The 20,252-nt window shown below is 40.8% G+C and overlaps 1 protein-coding gene across 3 annotated transcripts in view; it reads right to left on the bottom strand.

Annotated features, from left to right (window-relative positions):
- zmiz2 (zinc finger, MIZ-type containing 2) overlaps positions 1-20,252 on the bottom strand; it is a 40,331-nt gene that overhangs the window by 1,978 nt on the left and 18,101 nt on the right. The window contains exons 1-18 of one of the 3 annotated variants that reach the window (XM_065262902.2): positions 15,141-15,685; positions 14,954-15,059; positions 10,355-10,469; positions 8,675-8,868; positions 8,041-8,224; positions 7,312-7,533; positions 7,008-7,199; positions 4,362-4,460; positions 3,972-4,137; positions 3,636-3,777; positions 3,309-3,519; positions 3,105-3,210; positions 2,871-3,028; positions 2,643-2,710; positions 2,460-2,528; positions 1,956-2,200; positions 1,707-1,876; positions 621-839 (exon numbers count right to left, since the gene is read on the bottom strand). In XM_065262902.2, the coding sequence (XP_065118974.1) occupies positions 621-839; positions 1,707-1,876; positions 1,956-2,200; positions 2,460-2,528; positions 2,643-2,710; positions 2,871-3,028; positions 3,105-3,210; positions 3,309-3,519; positions 3,636-3,777; positions 3,972-4,137; positions 4,362-4,460; positions 7,008-7,199; positions 7,312-7,533; positions 8,041-8,224; positions 8,675-8,868; positions 10,355-10,469; positions 14,954-15,003 (2,610 nt within the window). In that variant the 5' untranslated portion in view covers positions 15,004-15,059; positions 15,141-15,685. Of the gene's footprint in view, positions 1-259; positions 840-1,706; positions 1,877-1,955; positions 2,201-2,459; positions 2,529-2,642; positions 2,711-2,870; positions 3,029-3,104; positions 3,211-3,308; positions 3,520-3,635; positions 3,778-3,971; positions 4,138-4,361; positions 4,461-7,007; positions 7,200-7,311; positions 7,534-8,040; positions 8,225-8,674; positions 8,869-10,354; positions 10,470-14,953; positions 15,060-15,140; positions 15,686-20,252 lie in introns of those variants that run through there. The other 2 variants (XR_010530793.2, XM_065262896.2) reach the window with 2 other exon arrangements.

Genomic DNA, 20,252 nt, shown 5'->3' with positions numbered 1-20,252 from the left:
CAAAACGGGATTCGGAATATCAAATGGAGAAGTTATAAATTAAACGGATTAAGCAGGGTTTCAAGATTCGACAGATTCAAGTTATTCTATAAAGACGTGAATATGTTGTAGTGTTGTGTATAACGTAACGTTTAAGGTAAAGTGTAAAATAATAACTGGGAGTGTAAATTGTATTGTGTGCATCAATTGTTTATGAGATGTTGACTTGGATGTCGTCACACGAGACAAATGCATACAATGAAGTATTATATCAACAGACCTGATTCAACCCATCAGCCCATTAGAAGATACCACAAGGCTTAGGGGTCGTGTACACGACAATGATTGAAAGTTTTTGTGCAGTTTGGCTGTTCGTTTACACAACAACAGCGCTTTGGTGTCCTGAAAACGCATACTTTTGGAGACGGGTTTAAAGTGCAAGTTTTTGATTACGTAAACGTGAATAACGGTGACATCATGCGCATGTGTTAATGCAGTCTACAGGCATGCGTGATTATAACCAAGACAACAATGGCGGCCTACAACCTGACATTTGTTGTTTGTGTCGAGTTCATTTGAATTCCTTGAACTCCAAAGTCATCGCTGTGTTGACGTGGAATACATGACTGATTCTGACTTACATCAAGGGGAGGCTCTGGAACGTCTCCGGGTCCCCCCAGCCCAAAACTATCTGCGTGCATCCGCGTGTTCTGGGAGGGGTTGCGGGAATGCATGGGTCCTCCGGGGCCACCCATGTTGGGGTTACCATGAAGACCTTGATGCTGCTGCTGCTGCTGCTGTTGTTGTTGTTGCTGTTGGAGGGGATTGTGGGATGGGTCCATTCGACTAGAATGGGACATCTTTATTAGAGAAAAGAGATAAAAAGAGATGGTCAGAAAGCAGTGAAAGAAAGACACGTTTTACAGCAACTCAGACTGCTGGATGACAGACAGAAATACTGGGACGTGCCGTCGTCACCTTTGTTAACTTCAAATTCAAGGACCTTTCAAGAACTTTCCAGGTCCAATACCCTCAAATTCAAGACTTAATGTGGGGACACATTTCAAGTGAGAGCAAGGTTACATCGTGTTACCTTTTAAGATACATTGTTACAGTTCCCTTTTGAGGGAACTTGCGCTGCGTCACTGCAGTAACACTTTGGACACGCCTCCAGGGCCGTCTGAATGTGTATATCAAATTCAACCAATGGTGAGGCTTAACGACAAAGACAGGGTGACGCGGGAGCCAGAAAGTATATCGCTATCTGAAATATTGCCAAAGACGGCGTTACAGGGATGGAGGAAGTATGGCAAGGGAGACGCAGCGTCTCGTTCCCTTCTCAGGGAACAACAGTTACATACATAACCCGAGACGTTTTCATGTGTCAAACACAACTATGCAAAAAAGCATTTTGGTATGAATCAACATTCGCATACAGAAGATATAAGCATTTAAAGTGAACAGTTTAGCACGTGTGCTTAAAAAGTCTAGAATTTTAATGATATTATCCTACACTACACATGGAATAACATGGATTTTTTCCCAGAAAACTTCTTGCATAAAATAGATTCAAGCACTTTCAATGACCTGTATCTATGTATGTATATTTTCAAAAACTTCCCAGGGCCTTGAATTTTGTCCCCAGATTCACAAACTTTCAAGGACCCGTGGGAACCCTGTAAGACAGGCACACACTTTTCTTCATTGGAGACTACGGTAAAACCCACCTGTCCTGACATTGGGTGTCCCACAGGTTTTTCAGGAGTAAGGAGACCACTAGGTAGGTCAGACTGGTAGGAAAGAGGGGGCGGTCCGGAGGCAAATTCCCCCAGGGTCGGGGTGCCGGGAGCATTGGGAAAGTCCGAAAAGCCAGACTGGTTGGAATATCCTGAACCACCTGACACACAAAATGATTAAAATCAGCCAAGGGGAAAACAATCTTGCCCGTGTGGTCCCATGACCTTAAACATGTTTACCTTGGTTGGGATAATCAGGCGTGCTGCTACTTCCACCTTGTGGTAAAGACTGGTAGGGCGAGGAGGCCGGGCCCAACGCTGCAATCATCTCCATTACGCTAGGCAGGATCATGTGACTGGGACTAAGGGTGCGACAGCGTTTCAGGGCAGGGCCGTCTGGATCCTCTTTAATATGCAGGTCTGGTTTCACCGGGACTGGTTTCCAGCTGCACACTGGATCAATGGTGATCTCTTCATAGTCCGAACTAAGTCAAAGAAGTAAATAACAAATTCCTTGAGAAACTACCACATAGAAAATATGACACAGAATAAAGACTAAACACTCATCAACATATCAATTAACTTCTCAAAATTAAACTGGATTAGACTGAACCATACTGAAGTCCACAAAACCATTTTGTAAATGACACCTTAAGACCCTGTTAACCAACCAGAGTATGATTCTTACAGCTTACGGACCAACCAGAACTTTTAGGCTAAAGAGAAAAGCTCATATACACATACTTCTGGATGTATATAAGAATGCCCAGCATGTACTGATCCACTTCTAGCCCTTCCAGAAGAGCGGTCTTACTGCAAGAAACAAAAATAAAGCATGTTTTTGTCAACTGTATTCACCATACACAGTAACAAACTTTTAAGGAGATAAAAGCACGAGAGGCGAACATTTTAAATTAGAGGTCTTACTTGCACACAGGACAACGCCAAGTTCCCCTTTCACAGTTTAGCTGCAGGTAGGACTCCAGATCAAAGCACTGTAAGAAAAACACTGCATTATTATTGCTTTATTGACTTTATTTTACACACACCTGTTTGTGTTTGGTTAGGGCTGGAGCTAAACTCTAAACATTTTTTTAAAAACAGCTTTGCAAAGTATTGAAGTGTCCTCCCTTGAATGGTCTTGATAGGACTCACCTGTATGTGTCTGCAGTCATGGCCCCTGGCAGGAAGCTGGATGCGGCGAAAGGTGATTGGACACTTGAGCGAGACTTTGATGGCCGTCTGTTCCACGCCGTCCTCGCCGTTGAGCCCGGGAGTTCCCGGGATGGTACCGCTACTGAAGTTCCTCTTAACTGTGGAGGAAAGGAACATTAGTTGTCATGGAGACCATTCATGGAGCAAGCTCTCATGAACAATGATGTCACTTACTCTTAGTGACACAGTGCTCCGCTGGCAGGAGCCTTTTCTTCATCAGACCCTGAAGAACGGAGCGCACGGACGGCCTGTGAACCAGCTGCAGTACAAACAGATGAGACTGGAGAAAGAGAGAGATCAGTTATCAGTAGGTATGCAATAGTTAAATCTCAACTTATAAAACTTGCATCTCGTTTCCTCACAATTCAAGGTACTTACACAGCAGCAGGCCGTGACCGTTATCTGTATAGTGTTGCGTCCCGGCTGGCAGACTTGCTTCAGGTACAAGGGTTTGTGGGAGGTCTTGTTATCCCCACGCTCAATGGTGAGAGGCGTGGCGTTGACGCTCACCTGCACCGACGCCGGCCAATTGGTGTTCATCTGCCTGTCTTCGTGATGATAGCACTTAAACTGAAGCTCCAGGTCTGGCCTGTTAAATGCACAAATATGTTAGCATCGTACTTGTATGCATCATCAGCGCTCATCGCTACACAAAGCATTCGTAAGCACAAAGAGACACATTGTATGTTAAGAACAAACACCGACCTCATCATGAGGGTCTTGTAGACGGAGTCTCGCAGCTGGAAGACGTGGTTGCTGACGGCTAAGTTGTGCTCCAGTCGGAAGGGCTCCAACACGACACCGTCCCGTACGGGAAAAGTCAGACGCAGGTCATCACTGGGGTTCCCTACAGATGAGAGACAGATTTCAATTGAATGATGTAAGAAGCAATTTATATTTTACTTCATATAATATCACTTGTTTATATTTAGAACAAAAAAATACAAAAGTAAAAAAGACTTTAATTGTGAATATTTAATCAGACACAAAGAGCCCAGATAAAAAGAGGGGTGTTGGCTCAAATGCAAAGCCAAGCGGTACCTGTAGGGGGCTGCAGAGAGTTGATGTTAGGTTTGACATCATGGAGGAAGGGCGATTTCACATCTTGGCCGGGGGACATGTACGGCATAGAACTGCCAGGGGTCATGGGAGGAGTGGGATTTCCCGGGAGGGGGGAGCTGGGGTATCCAGGCATCGAGCGTCCAGGCTGTGTAAGACAAACATATGCATACAGGACTGTCACATTTTCATAATTAAAACTGCATAATCATCCATCTCTGCGGAGTTTGGACTCTTCTTGCCAAAGTCCGATCACAACCCTCATGAAATAGTGAAATATTAACAAGCACCATCCAGAGCAACGACTTATGTTTCAGTAAACACGCGCGCATACACGAAACTCTGACACAGCATGAGAGAGCAGACACTAACCCCATTGACAGCGGCCTGGCTGAAGGTGTTGTAGCCAGATCCTGTCACTCCAGATGATAGACTGGTGTGGCTGTTGCCCTGTCCATTAAACTGGTCCGCCTATAAAACAAACAAAACTATTTCAACATCAGACTTACAGCAGTCGAGCCAACCCTTGGTTGTGCGTAATTATAGCACTGGGTGGTGACTAACGCTCTAATGTGCTGCTTACAATCTACTGCCTACATAGGGAGCTACCCTGCAAGGCAGCAAACTCTTACAGAACCTCATTAGTGATCGATCTGAAACTTTGTACACAAGCAATGTCATGTGTCCAAACATGTCAAAACTAAACTTAGGAAGTTGCCAATAATATGCATACAAGGATATTATGCTGGACAAAATGTTTCACTTTTAATTTGGTTGCATTATTTTATATCATTATATTCTGTTAATGTCAAACTCTGTTACCAAGGTAGAGTAATGGTGTTGACACCGATTTTGGACACCAAATGTACGTGTAATTACATATATAATCAACAATCCCATCACTTTGTTTGCTATCTTGGATAGATATAATTCAAAGAGGTTTTTGGGTTCATATAGCTGCGTTTCCATTACCCTTCAATTTGCGCAAATTGACATTGCGAATAAAAAATACGGTCAATTTTGCAAAAACTCCAATATATATAGCTTAAAACTTTTTACGCTGGCATGAGGTGGTTTTTCAGGCAATTAGTAAAAGGTGTATTTCGCATGTAAACAGTTTATCTGCTTTTCAGGTCTAAATGTATTTAAACAGACTATTCTCACAAAGTGCATATAAATAGCACGCAGTTGAAAAGTTGTGCAATACATAGGTCAAAATTCAATTTTTCGTGCATATGATACGCCAGTCCTTCCCGTTCACTTATATGGTGCATCTTTTCGTGTCGTTTTCTTTATTGGTTTTTCATTGTCGCTTGGGTTTAGGGTTAGACCAAGTTTTTGTTACATAAAATTACATCCTATAAACAAAACATGAAGAAACCTATATATTAAAATACAAAATCCCAAATCTAACCCCAAACCCAAGCGACAATGATTTAAAAAAAATAAAACAATAAATAAACCACACCAAAAGAAAAACCGCATAAGTGAACAGGAAGGACTGGCGTATCATATGCACACAAAATTGAAATTTGCGGTATGTATTGGACAACTTTTCAACTGCGGCTATTTATACGCATTTCATGAAAATAGGTTGATTAAATCACATAATCATTATTTGTAGATGACGCAGTGTTTACTAAAACCTCCCAGAAACACATCATACGTTTTGCTCCCAAGTATAAGAGGCGTTCCTTGCCAAAATTGTTTGGATAACACTCATACATCTCTTTTGATTTAAAATAATGTACTGTTATCTCTGAGAAAAACCTCATACGTTGCCTCTCCCATGTGTAAAAGAGCTTTTTTTGGCATCAATGTTTGGATAACACTCCTATACGTCTCCTTCAATTAAAATAATGGCTTAAAATAGCCAACATCTGCCGACGTGATGTTTGGAATGACTTATCGCAAGAGGAAAAACTAAGTTTCAGTGCATATCATCGATTAATGGAAACTGCGTTGTTTTGCAATACGGCGATATTTAGAAAATAACACTGAAGTTTTGCACAAATCTACAATGGAAACGCAGCTAGTGATGCTTTAATTTGCTTTCACACCAGCCGCAGTAGAGGCGTCAAGTGCAAGTGATTTAAATGTTAAGTCAATGAAAAGACGTGTTTACGCATGTCTGGATGTCTCGTGCCACAAATGAGGCATTTAGTGCGGTAGACGTGATTCCACCTCATTCGCGTGTCTAGTTCGCGCGAATGACGTGAATTGAGCGTTGCCACAAGAAATGCGCCAGTTGAAAAATCTGAACTTTGGCGGAAAATTGCGCTGCGTTAACCAATCAGGAGTTGCTTTAGTAGTGACGTGATTACAGGAAGCGAGCAGAGTCGCAGAAACCCCTCCCATGACGCGAATTTCTGTGTGAATGTCTCGAATGACTAGAATTTCTTGTGCAGCTTTCACGCGCGAATGAAGCTTGTAAACTCAAAATGTTGAAGTGTCCAACTACGTGCGAATAGCGCTTTTTTGCCGCCTCTACCACATTTGGTGTGTATCCAGCTATAAAATGCTGCCTATGTAGGCAGCTCACTAGTTTTTAAAACAGAGCCTAAATGTTCGAACGAGTAAGAGCATTGGTGGATTGTATGGTGCTGGGGACAACACAGCGATATGACTGCAGTGATCATCTAACACTGTAATTCCAGACCCAGGTCGGAATTCATCCCACCTGGGTTGGATTTTATTTCACTAGTACATCCAAAAGTCTTTTCACAAGCAGTTTCCTTTTTTCTGAGAATCAAATACCAATGTGTTTCTCCAAAAATGGCTGCTTATTTGTCAATTTGTCATTAAATACAGACCAAAGAACCTGTTCTTTGGAAACACAATACTGTTTGGATAACCAATAAATGTGTTGCAATGCGCAAGTAAAAGGTTTCAAACTTTTTGGGTGTAGTACTGTACATACTTTCATTAAAGGGATAGTTCACCTGTCAGCATTTACATATAACACGGGAAAGAGTAAATAATCAATTAATTCATTATTTTAATAAAGCCTATATGTACCTTGTAGTACTGGCCAGGGTTTCCTGGTCCTGCAGGATACTGGCCCATATTGGGTTGCTGGATGGGCATTCTGTGGGTTGGGTAAGATGGAGACGGCGCAGACCGCTGTGGCCCAGGACCGTACTGCATGGGCTGGCCTGGGTAAGGCCCCCCAGCACCCATCCCAGGGCCATACTGCTGACCCGGAAATCCCTACATGCAAGGAAGAAAAAAGGACACATCATCAGGAATGTTCACACAAGTATGTATATTAGATCTCATTACATTATGTAAAGTTTGGTTAACAGCAAGTTGTACAACTTACATCGGCGTTATAGGGGCGTTTCAGTCCCTGCGGGTGTCGTTGAGGAACCTGCTGGCCTCCCTGATACACCGGATGCTGGGGCAACCTCTGGCCCTGCTGCGCGTACATGGGTCCCATGGAAGGGGGTCTGGAGCCTACCATTCCTGAGGGGGCCATGCCGGGTGGGCCGCGGGGTCCGGAGTGTGACAGGAACTGGGTGTTGTAAGAGGAAGCGCCACCCATCTGCGGAGCAAAATAACACAAAGATCCACACCCATCAGGCCCAGCACTGAGTAACAATGGCTGGAGAAATGCCTGCTACCATGACTTATGGCTGACAAGCTCTGGGCATGAAAGGAAAACAGCAACTAGGTCACCACTGTAAACAATCAAGTCCCGTCTCGCCTGTGTGGCTGGGATGTCTCAATGTGAAATCTGCTGTTTGAAACGTGCTGGAAATATTTTGTGCGTGCAATAATTAAAGCCGTGTTTTTGGAACCAGGGCTCTTTTATCTTTGTTTGACCAGCAGGGGGCGAATTGAGCACAAGAAAAGAAAGGTTACTGTGTGTCAAACAAGAGAAAATAATTGTTCACTTATAAAGAAACAAACGGAGCCCAAGCACCATTCAGATTAACAACAACAAAAGACACGAGGGATATAAAGCTGAGCGGCACAATTCATCACTACCTCTGCATTTATACCAAATAACAAAGGTCAACTGTGTGCACAAACAAGCATGTTTCCTTACAGGCCCGTAGTTCATCTCCTGGTTTTGCTTCTCCTGTATAGCGGCAACTGTTGCTGTGGCAGTGGCCGTTGCGGTGGCAGCGGCCGCAGCCACGGCAGCGGCGGCGGCCGCCTGGGTGAAGTCTGTGGACTGGCGTACTCCATGTGGCGGCATCCCGAGGGAACCCCCTCCGTTATTGGGGTAGCTGAAGAGAGACAAGACAAACATCTTATGAATTAAGTGCGTGAAGTCACGTTAACATCGCATCCCATTTGTATCACAAAATAAGATTAACAGCTCTGCTGAGTAACGTGACCCGAGGTGGCGTGGCGTGTTTGTAAAACGTGGCGTAAATGGAGCTGATTATTCACGTTGTCGTGACAGCAGTGTTGTTAGAGTGGTCTGCCGAGCCAAGGGGGGACGTTGAGTGCTCCGACTCAGTGATTCAAAAGATTTATTGCGATGCAAATTGATCTTAAGGGACGCTTGTGTGTGTTTGCGTGAGTCAGAGGAGGGGTGGGGCTATGCAGCGAGCGCATCCTCCACAGCGGTGACGTCTGCCGGCTCCCCGACGTCACAGAGCTCCCACGAGGAGTCTAAACACAGCCACGCCATCACGCAGGAATATTTGCTTCTCTTTCTAAGCGTTTCTCACCTGCCCCCATATCCAGGCCCTGCTGGGTATCCCCCGCTGGGCCGCCCATACATGCCCTGCTGCATGTACCCCTTGTTGGGCTCCGGGTAGCCCTGCTGGCTCATAAACTGAGAGGAGTTCATGCCCGGGCTGTTGCCAGGCATCATGTGACCACCGCCTGAGTTTCCGCCTGGACCCATGGGAGCACCAAAAACCTGTGGAGAACAAGAGGAATTTTTATACTTCAAACTAAAGGAAGAAGTGATCTGGTTTGTAGGAAGTGGGAGGTTAAGCAGATTGCTTCTTCTATTATCGAGAGGTTTACTATAGTTGGTATACTCAAAAATTGATCGTTTTGTCCTAATCCTAATTACAATTGCTTAGGTTTCTATCAGAAACTGTCAGGAGTCTAGCCATTTATAAGAGATAATCAAATAAAGTATTGATGGTTCCACACTAGCACTTTTGGTGTGCACACCGATTCGTTTTACACCAGAGTTCTTTTTTTTGATGACATGAACGTAATTTTCTGAATTTTTTTGCACATTTGTGAACTGCTCCCGGGTCCGCCTAAAAGGGTGCTCTAGGGTAGGGTGGGTGGACTGCTGCACAGTTTGCTGCTGATATGAACAATCATACTAAATTGCTGAAGTGAACCACTATTAAAGGGACAGTTGACCCAAAAATGAAATAATGTCATTCATGACTCACCCTCATGTTCCAAACTCGTAAGCCCTCTGTTCATCTTCGGAACACAGTTTAAGATGTTTTAAATTTAGTCCAAAAGCTTGTTGACCCTTCATTGAAAATCTATGTACGGTTTACTGTCCATGTCCAGAAAGGTAATAAAAACATCATCAAAGTGTGTTGAAGCATTGAAAATACATTTTGGTCCAAAAATAACAAAAATTACAACTATATTCAGCTTTGTCTTCTCTTCCGTGTGTGTTGTGAAGCGCATGCGCGGGACTAAAGTCACGTGACTGCAGTGACGCGGATGACGTGTTACCCTCAGACATGTTTGCGAAGGGTTTTTTTCAGTGTGCATCTCCCTCAGACTGTAAACGAAGTCGGGGCGCACAAAAAACAAACAAAACAAAAAAACAGCTGGGGCGCACCATATAACACGTCAGCCGGGTCATGAGAAGAGAAAATGATGTGGAATAAAGTCATTTTTGTTATTTTTGGACCAAAATTTATTCAAACTGACCCACTGATGTCACATGAACTACTTTGATGATGTTTTTATTAACTTTCTGGACATGGACAGTATACCATACTTAGATTTTAAATGAAGGGTCAACAAGCTTTTGGACTAAATATAAAACACCTTAAACTGTGTTCCGAAGATAAACGGAGGTCTTACAAGTTTAGAACGACATGAGGGTGAGTCATTAATGATATTATTTTCATTTTTGGGTGAACTATTCCTTTAATGACGCGCATAATTTCTTATAATTTTCGCTTGGCTCTGCAAACTTTGGCAGACAGCCCACTTTCTTTAGTTCAATTTAAGTGCTTTTGCAGCAGACAGATGCAAGTTGGTTTCTGTATTTTCTGTTTGATAACAAAACCAAAGGTTCAAATAAAGAACAAAAGTGATACGAACAACTGGTTTGAGCTACACATACTCTGCAACTGAGACAATCCAATTCTGCACTAAGGTTAACACACCGGTGGTTGTTTCATGGTCAATCTTACCTGGCTGGGTGAAGGATTGGTTACCCCCCACACTGTGGTTACCACAGAGAGGGAGCCGGCAGGCTGATTGGGGCCTTGCTGCCAGGGGACAGGATCATATGGGTATGAGGCGTCACTGTGGGGCGAGAAACACAGACACCAGGGTTATTACTGTTCTTGAGTGCTTTCTCTGAGAAAGTGGGCAGACAGACAGCTTTAATTCACTTCTTACTGATCCGCTATGCATTATCAGGAGCCGGATCCAGACGATATTGCATTTATGTCTTTCGTCCTGGTATGAAATCAGCATATGGTGTGAAGTGTGAGCGAAAACGAACGAATCTTTGTGTGACTTCAGACGTGTCACAGCCACATGCTCTGGAGGTACCCGGCACAATGTTACCATGGCGACTCCTCAGTCACTTAGAGACAGGAAAGAGTAGCGATGCCAAGGAAGGGGGGGGAGTAAGTGTATGTGTGTACCTACTGTTTTCTGTGTAACTGGATCAAACCAGATCAAACCTCAATAATCTGTCTTCGTCTTTCCATAATTAGCCAAACTACATCACATACTGATTTGAGAGGGACAACATGGACCAGAGTCAGGGCAGACGCCATGATTAATTTGACGTGAATGAAAATGAGGTTTCGAGGGGTTAAGAAAATTAAGAGTGTACATGTATTGTATATCTATCACAGGCTTGTTTTAATTACCTCAAATTAAATATGGCATCTAGGTCCATAGAGGAGCTAAATATCTGTAATAGACACCTCATGGATAAAAATCTGTGAGATCTATTTTAAGATTAAGTAACACAATACATTTCTAGACCAAGTTATTATTTTTTATTCACCAGCCATAATACTGCATAATATTATAAACACATTATGGTTTATGGCTGGTTAATTATTTTGTCACTCAGGTGTGACAATTTAACAGGTATAGTATCATTAACTTATAGAATTTAACTAATATTGGTTACAAAACTAAATAAATTAAACGAAAAATGAATTAAACGAAACATAGTTTAAAAAAGCGAAATAAAATTAGGCAAATATTTAAATAAAGGTCTTGATATTGGTTAAAAAACGAAATTAAATTAGACGAAAAAATAATGAAACTAAAATTTGTTACAAAACTAAACGAAATTAAACAAAAAAATAGTTTAGAAAAAGCGAAATGAAATTAGACGAAAAATGCATGAAACAAAAATTTTTGCAAAAATAAAAACGAAATTAAACAAAAAAATAGTTTTAAAAGCGAAATAATGACGAAATAAATAAATATAAAAAAATTAAATAAAAGGTCTTGATATTGTTTAAAAAAATAAAATGAAATTAGACGAAAAATGCATTAAACTAAAATTTCTTTAATAAAACTAAACAAAGTTAGAATAAAAAAATGAATTAAACGAAAAAATTTACCAAAAAAGTAAACAAAATTAGACAAAAAAAATCTATTAAAAGAAAATTAGAAATGTTGCCTTGGCAATAAATAATTTAAATTGAGGCACTAGAATTAAAAACTGGAAATAAAAACTAAAATTAAACTTAAACAGGCATTTTAATAATAATAATAAATAAGTAATTTGCCAAAAGAGCTTAACAAAATTACAAAAAAATTAACTAAAAGACTAAAAAGTTTTAAAACCTAACGATAAAAGGTAATTCATAATAAAACTACAATATAACTAAAATAACTTGTGTGGGAAAGTTTGATCTGAACAGGAACACTCCAGGTGAATTCCCAACTTATTCAACCAGCAATGACTTAATAGTATACTGAAAATTAAACTGGAGAGGGTTTATCGAATGATAACTGGCTTTGAAGAGACTCTCACCCTGACTGACCCAAGACACCTCAACCCCACAGCCACATAAAAGCTTTATCTCTCTAAATCTCTCAAAGAAGGTCGAGCTCTTTAGCCCGACACATTTTCACCTCAACCTGCAGCAAAGTACCTGCTGGCCTGCGGCCCACTGGATATTGAGGTTCCAACAAAGACTCAAAGTGAGCGTCTCGCAGCCGGTCATAACGCTGCAGAATCAAATAAGCAAAGTGAACTATCTGTGGCTTAAGAGGCATTCCAAAGGAGGCAGAGGTTGCTCTTAACTTCCTCTGCAGGAAAACCACCAAATACCCCCCTTCTCTCTTAAACAGGAAACTGTGGTTCCAGAGCCAAATTCACTGACAGCCAATCAGAAGCTGAGGGACAGAGCAGCCAATCAAAATGAAAAAGCAATGCTCAGGCAGACTATGGGCTTGGTAAATGATAGGAGAGGTGTGGGCGCGAGGATTCAGTTTGGGGCCTAATGTGTGCACTGCCGCGGGCGATTTATCTTTTGGCATACTGCAGTGAGGGCGATACGCTAACTTCCACTTTTTGTCTACGCATTCAGACCGTTTGCTTCTTCAACGCCTCTGAAGCAAAATAATTCCCTTTATTTACTCTGATATCTCTGAAAAGTCTGTCAAGTACACCTAAAGAAAGAATGCTGCATGCAAGCTCACTAAATATTTAAAACAACAAATTACCCTGCAAGCCCAAAATCTGCCTTTAAGTATCTGGAGTAACTGGATTGTGTGTTTTTTAAGGCGGTAACATTACCTGTTTTAAAGATTTACAAGGAAGTGTTTGCAGAAGGTTAGGAAATAATTAACTTTTACACTTGGACATCTAAACAACATTGCTCTCGTTACAAATCAACAACATTATCTACAGTGAAAGCAGCCCATGCATAGTTATTAAACAATTTAGACATTAAAGTTATTTAAATATGTATATATGGCTTGTGCCGATAGACCATAGTATTGTGTATTAACAATCGTCAGACATATTGCCAATAGCGGGCATTAATGATGATAGTAGGCGATAGTCATTAAAATGCGAACTGTGTGCTTTTCCAAGCATGATATGGGATTAAGGCATCAGTTTTAAAAAGTTTGCGGTCGTGACAGTGTTGCCCTTCGAGTAAATCAGCTTCTTTAATAAATTATGAGTACACTGTAAAACCTAACAGTTAACTCAAACCATTTAAGTAAACCGGTTGCATTAGACCATTTAAGTTTTAAAACACATACATTTAAGTACTGTGAATTTGAGTCATGTGCAATTACGCACTTATATTTAAGTAGTGTGAACTTAAATATAAGTGCAGAACTGCATATGATTCAATTTGTTTAAGTTCACAGTACTCAAATGTATGTGTTGCAACTAATGCAAACTGTTTACTTAAATGGTTTGAGTTGAGTTAACTTTTAGGTTTTAAAATGAACAAATAAATAAGTAAACTATTGCCCCGGCCCCTGATACTATCGTGTATTGGCGATCTCACAGGCTGATGATTGGATTATCTCAAAATGGGGCATATCACCCAACACCAACACTAGATATATATATATATAAATATAGCCTGACCTAAAAAAAACTACTTGAGGTGTAAATTGGACAATTCATATATTCATATATTTCTATTCATATATAATAACAATTTTCTCCGCCAGTGATGCAATTTTATTTCTCTTTTTGCAGATACATCAAACACTTCTTCGATGCAATTACACCTCGATTTGATTAATTCATTTATATTTTTATATTACGTGCCTAGTTGAGCAGTTACATTTTTACTTATAAATGCAACCAAAATATAACATGAATATTTATTAAAACTCCTTGAAAATGGCACAATCTCTGTCCCAACTAGAACATTTACAACAACAAACTAATAAAAAATACACTTTTTAAATAAAGAAAAATGAATAACGAGGGGCAAAATTTCACATAAAATCAAGCTGATGATGAAAACAGTCAAAGTTTTTCAGTATTTTGTGCCAAAATTTCCAACAGTGACAATCACCAAGGAAGTTGTAGGAAAAAAAATAATTAAATTAAAAAATTGATAAATATAAAAAAATATAAAAGGTGTTAAACTTAAGCATTTCATCTGTCACAAAACTTCTTTGATTTCTCTTTTGAGAAATTTTTTCTTAAAAAAATACAGCGTTTGGACAATTTCACGTACCATATCTGTCTCTTTCACTGTGTTTTTGCTTCTACAACCGCTTTTTTGCTACATCACATTTACTTGCTAGCAGACAAAAATAAACAAAAATGAGCGCTTTGACGAAAATGCGTAGATGGACGTTGTGTCAAGAAACGCACGTGGAGTGTCAAAATAAAGGTATCTCATATAGATATTTAAATTTGTGGCATGGATGCATCGGATCGTTAGAAATAAAATCGATGTATCGTTACACCCCTTAAACCTTTAATGTAACATCAATAACTTTTTTGCTATTCAACAAATTATAGTAAAAAATGTTCTTGGGTACCTTATACAGAATCTAATACTTATTGTAATACGTTTACACAACAATACCTATCAGACAAGCACAAGTTAATCTCATCCAGATACGACTGCTGAACACAAACGTTCATTGCTTCCCGAGGCTACAGAGTAAAATATGCAAATAAAAAAACAACAACGATCAAAACATCAGGAGTACGGTTTAAACTGTAAAGCGCAGCACATAGGGAAGCAGGTGTCAGTTCAAGGGGGTAAAGAGTTCACAATGTCGTTGAAGAGGAAACATGGAGAAGTTAAACTGTGAAGACTGACCTGTGTGGCGTTGGAGGCAGGGCAGGTTTCATGGAGTTGATGGGGTTCATCGGAGGAATCTAGGGGTCTACGAGGTACCCCAAATCTCCTCAACCTAGCAGGCAGTCTGGAGATATAAAGAGACAAAAAGAGACGTCAGAATGACAGCACTAAACCAGAGCGAAAGTTATTTTTCTCAATGACTCACAGAGGTGATCGTTGGCACCATCAGCTGTAGTGACTTTAGCCAATTTCATTCGGAGAGCTCACGGATGGCTGCAGTTCAGCCCGGAGGCACGAGGGGTTAATCAACAACTGACTGCGCCAGCACATCTTTCTCCGTTTTTGATAGGGTGGGTTTTGCAATCGTTTCGGCGAGACCCTCCACCAATCAGAGTTTAAAAAAGCAGGCAGCGGAGCACACAAAGAAGTGAGATTTGACAGCATGTGGCATCTCTCGGGCTGCTGCGCCGCAGTCACAGTGCAAGAGTCTGCGAAACACTGCAGTATCAAAGACAAAAGCGTGCGCTTAAAAATAGAGCCTCCGCTGCAACCTGCACATTTAACGTGTCGGACAACTGTAACACTGCAGGATTATTGCACTCTGCATTGACAGGAGAAGCCCGGAAGGGAGGGAGACGGCTATTTATAGTTCTTTGATTTAAAAATGAAAAAGCGGAGGTTCTCATGGCCACCGCTTAGAGATCCCAACCCTCTGCGGAGATCGGCCACCTTAATTCTTTGCATGTGATTGTACACGTTAATAACGACAACAAGACCCCATCGCCCCACCCCACCGTCTCTCCGTCTGTCTCCGCTCTCGAGGGTGAAGCTCGATTAGCACACATGCTAATTTGCCGCCAACATCAGTAGCTGTCAACCCCCCCCACTCCCTCTCTGCATCCATTTTCTTCTCCATCCTTACAGATTTAGGTCATACACCCCACAGCTTGAAAAGAAAGGTGGATGAACGCTGTTGGAGGAAGAGTAACTCAGACGAGTGACAGAATTGATCAGAGAGATGTTCACCTACAGGGATAATGAGAGGCTAGAACAGAGGATGAGAAAGGGGAGAGGGGTGGCGGAGACAAAATGAGATCCTCCATTGTCGTGTTTTGATAACCACTTGACTGAAGCAGGCTTAGCAATATTTACATGGTCGCATGGCCATTTTTGTTAGCAATTACACCAGGCAGCCCATGTAGAGACATTTATATCTGAATTCCACCTCTTTGTGGTGCTGTACTGAAGGTGTAAAATTTTATTTTAAGGTTGCATGACATATTGCATGATCAATGTTGCTAATTAGATCCTATTAAAGCTTTGTGTTTCCATTTTAATATTGCACTAAACCATACTAAAATGTTTTGCTTCACAAATTAACTTTGCTAGGTTTTTGTTTAAAAAAGCAAATACAGAGAAATCTTTGCATGGATAGCTTTTTTGCATATGTACGTGTTCAGTGATTAAAAGATTAAATATTATTATAGCAATATTACTAATCTATAACCTTATAAATCTTGGTAAAACAAGCGGCACCTGTCCATGCAAAACTCACTGGCACAATACTAATGTGCAGTGGATTGTTTAAGCATTGCTCTGCAGTTAAGCAATAAGCAATAGCCTTAGCAAACACCGCTAAGAATTATTAGGCATCATTTCTATACCAGTGCAAATGCATTACCTTACAGCACTCTAGCTTAACTAACAGCCGACATTAATGATGTTTAATTAGCCCAATGCCGCTTAGCACACCCCTGTAATAATTAAGCCCTCATACAGGAACAATCCTTCAATAATGGAGCATCTATTCAAACAGTGGATGACAGTAATCCATCCTTTCTGGAAACACAATATGGCAGAGCTCTCCTGCAACCCTGTGCACAACACATACACTTCAAAACATAATAGACTGGACACCTGTGACAGATTGATATTGGCCAAGTCAATTAATCTGAAGATATGTGATTGAATGATGGGATATTAAATGGCCACTATGAAAAATCCAATTTTACAAGGTGTTTGGTCAAAAAAACTAAAGACTCCTTTCAATCCCAATTAAAACAAAGCAGTCTTATTAGACATGCTGTTTTGATTCTCTTATCAATGTGACATCACACTGATGGAGCCCCGCCCACGGCCACTGACTGACAGTCCTGCATTACCATAGTTTTCCGGGGACACTCCCAACTTTGTCTTTAGCATTGTAACAACATTACAAATATTGTTGGGGCGTACATCTTGACTGTATCGTCACAGTTGGTGTTATGTTGAGATTGGCCTGTTTTCCACCAGTCTTTTGCATGCATAAGGTTTACATAAAAAGGAGAAAACAATTGCGCTTGAGGCTCACGATATGTCATTACTAAGGGTGGGCGATAAACCGATAGATATGATATTGGACTATTGTCTCTATCAAGGTTTGCCCGCATCACATTCCTGTGCGCGTGGTCACGAAAACTTAATGTTGTACATGTATTTAAGCACTGCAGTTTTAAAACAAGTTATTTAAGCCATTAAAACACAAACAACAGTGCTATATGCGCACGCCGGTTTTGTGTTATGGGAGCGTGCAGGTCACGCATCCGCAGTAGGGCTGTCACTTTTCGTTCGAAAATCGATTGCACAATCGATCGGACCAACCAAAAAAAGTTTCGAAAACGAAAATAGGCAATCGATTTTAACCAAATCTGTACACTATTAATTTTAAAAGAATTAAACAGTTAAAAATATAGATGTAACAAAACTCACAAACAAGCAGAAAAAGAAAATAAATAATTCCGAAAGTGCAGTAGGTGTGCGAAAGCTAGACAGAAAATACCCAGGAATTTTACGCACCTATAGTTTCACGCTTTCAATCGCTGCATCTAGTGTTTTGCAAAGAAAATGGAGGACAACGTCAATAAACCTGTGCAACACGAGAGAGCGTCGAAATTGTGACCTTAGGAGATGATGAGTTATGACAAGGAGCCACCCTTGCGAGCTGACAGCGACCCGCTTTTGTGATGGAAGATTGGCAGTACGAAATACGCAGCTGGCAACGAAGTACCCGAGTTTCCCTGGGACATCAGTGCGGTCGGAGTGCGTCTTCTCAACAGATGGACATAAAGTGAATGAAAAGCGCTCTGCTCTTGACCCCTAAAATGTTGATCGACTTGTTTTCCTGACCAATAATTTGTAATGGCCCTATTCTTTTTGCGCATTTCATTATGCCTGCCTAGTGCCGCCTAAGTGTCGGTTACGTTTAATAAAAAAATACTCAGCATGTTCTCAACTTCAAGTAAGTCTATTTAAAGTTTCACTTTTGAACCGTTGTTTGAAATGGATCGAATCATTATTTAAAATAATGTTTGAATTGCCTAAATCATAAAAGCAGCCGGTTGAAGCCCGCAGTAATGTTTTTCATTTATGGCAGCAGTCCACTCTGCATATTTTTTTAGAGAATGGTGCACTACTGTTGCTGTTTTTTATTCTGCACGAAACTTCATGACAATGAATAAGATTGATGACTTGTGCGTTTCAGGCGCTCTCTTTACATTTGTCTGTTATTTGGCGTTGAAAATGGAAACGTCTTTTTTAGACATGGAAAATCGATTTTACAATCGATTCAATGAACACTTATATATTAAAAATCGAAAATGATTTTTTCACAAAAGTGACAGCCCTAATCCGCAGCTCATTAAATGCTCGTTATAGTTGTGCATAGGTCCTGTGGCGTAGCTGCGATGGCGTAGGTTCTGCGTCAGTTTTCATGTATACTTTTGCGCCGTCTTCCGCGTTGACGTGCATACACGCACGTAGAACTCTGGTAGGCAGTATCCACGCGTGTAACTACAGTAGCAGCGTGACCTTCAAAGAAGAAGAAGCTTGGCAAGTTAACCCACAGAAACAGCAACTTATATGATTTGAGAAGACCAGCAATGATGGAAGTAAATAAACTTGGCCATTCTTTGTTTTCACCATCGCAAACGGAAATACCTATGACGCAGTTTTTTTACCTGACGGGAGGGGTTCTGGTGGACCAATCACAGCGCTTGTGGTACGCGTAGAACTGATGCGCTGTTAAAAATTTTGCGAGGTCCACATCAGGCTACGCACAGGCTACGGATAGCTTACGCAGTAGAACTTACGCACGACTACAAATCCAGCTTTAAGCTTGTGAGCATTTTTGCTTTATTTACCTTAAATAAAAATATGCGTCAAAATTCCCATCTTTGCAAGTATCCTCATAAACACGACCATTTAGGGCTAAGAGAAAGTAAACACCTGAAAGAGAAACGCATGTGTAACAGTATATTGGATCCGGACTTTGGTCTTAAAGAGGAAGTTACCTAATTTTGCTCCTGTCTGTCACTCATGTTTTTGTGAAAATCTCTCACTGTTCTTGACTAAATCACTTTTCTACCTTTATTAAGATATATAATATTCATTTTTATTTATTAGCATTCTTTCATCACTGTATATCGTCAGTGAGCTTAAATTCTTTTTCATGGAAGAAACTCTACCGTGATACATATCGTTATCATGGTATAAAATGAATCCTATATCGTGAAATAAAATGTGGGTCATATTGCCCAGCCCAGTCATTACCATGTACAGAACTCTTATTATTCATCTTTGCATAGTTAAATACAGTTTTCCATTCTACGGCACCTTTAACAAAGCACCCACTGTCTCTTTTGGCACGCATTTTGCTCCCATCCAAATAGGGGCATTTTGGACATGCTATAATAAATGACTTATGGGGTATTTGAGGTGAAACTTCACAGACACATTACACCTGAGAATAATATTAAATCTTATAAAATGAACATGATATAGGTGACCTTTAAGTACAAAAAGTGTTAATTAAATAATATCTAATCTGTATACAAAAAAGTTATCATCATCTATGGTTGGTTACTCTGCTCTAAACAAATGCTATTGGACACTGTAATAATCATTGTGCACACAACAACAACAACAACAACAACAACTGTACACACGTGGCAAACCTAACCACAAGACAAGGTTGGTTGGCAACAAGGTTTTGTCAAACATTCAGCAAGGTCTCCACATTAAAGACACACAGACACACACAAAGTCTTATTTTTGTGCTATGAAAAAGTCTCTACATTAGCGTCTTCATCTATTGCTTTCCCTTCACTGTGTGACGGATAACAGCACAAACAGTTCTTGCCCTGGAATGAACAGAACACACTGTTCTTTACTGCCGGGCTTCATATAACCCCCTCCTCTTCTTTTCCTCTAGATCCACCCCTGGCCTACAGTGACCCGTTCCTGCTGGGCTTCCCTCCCTTTCTTTAATTCCTCCAACACG

This window comes from Paramisgurnus dabryanus, chromosome 10 (genome assembly GCF_030506205.2).
Source record: "Paramisgurnus dabryanus chromosome 10, PD_genome_1.1, whole genome shotgun sequence".
NCBI classification, from domain to species: domain Eukaryota; kingdom Metazoa; phylum Chordata; class Actinopteri; order Cypriniformes; family Cobitidae; genus Paramisgurnus; species Paramisgurnus dabryanus.
The sequence above is the reverse complement of the archived record's forward strand: the minus strand, read 5'-3'. Positions and strand labels throughout refer to the sequence as shown.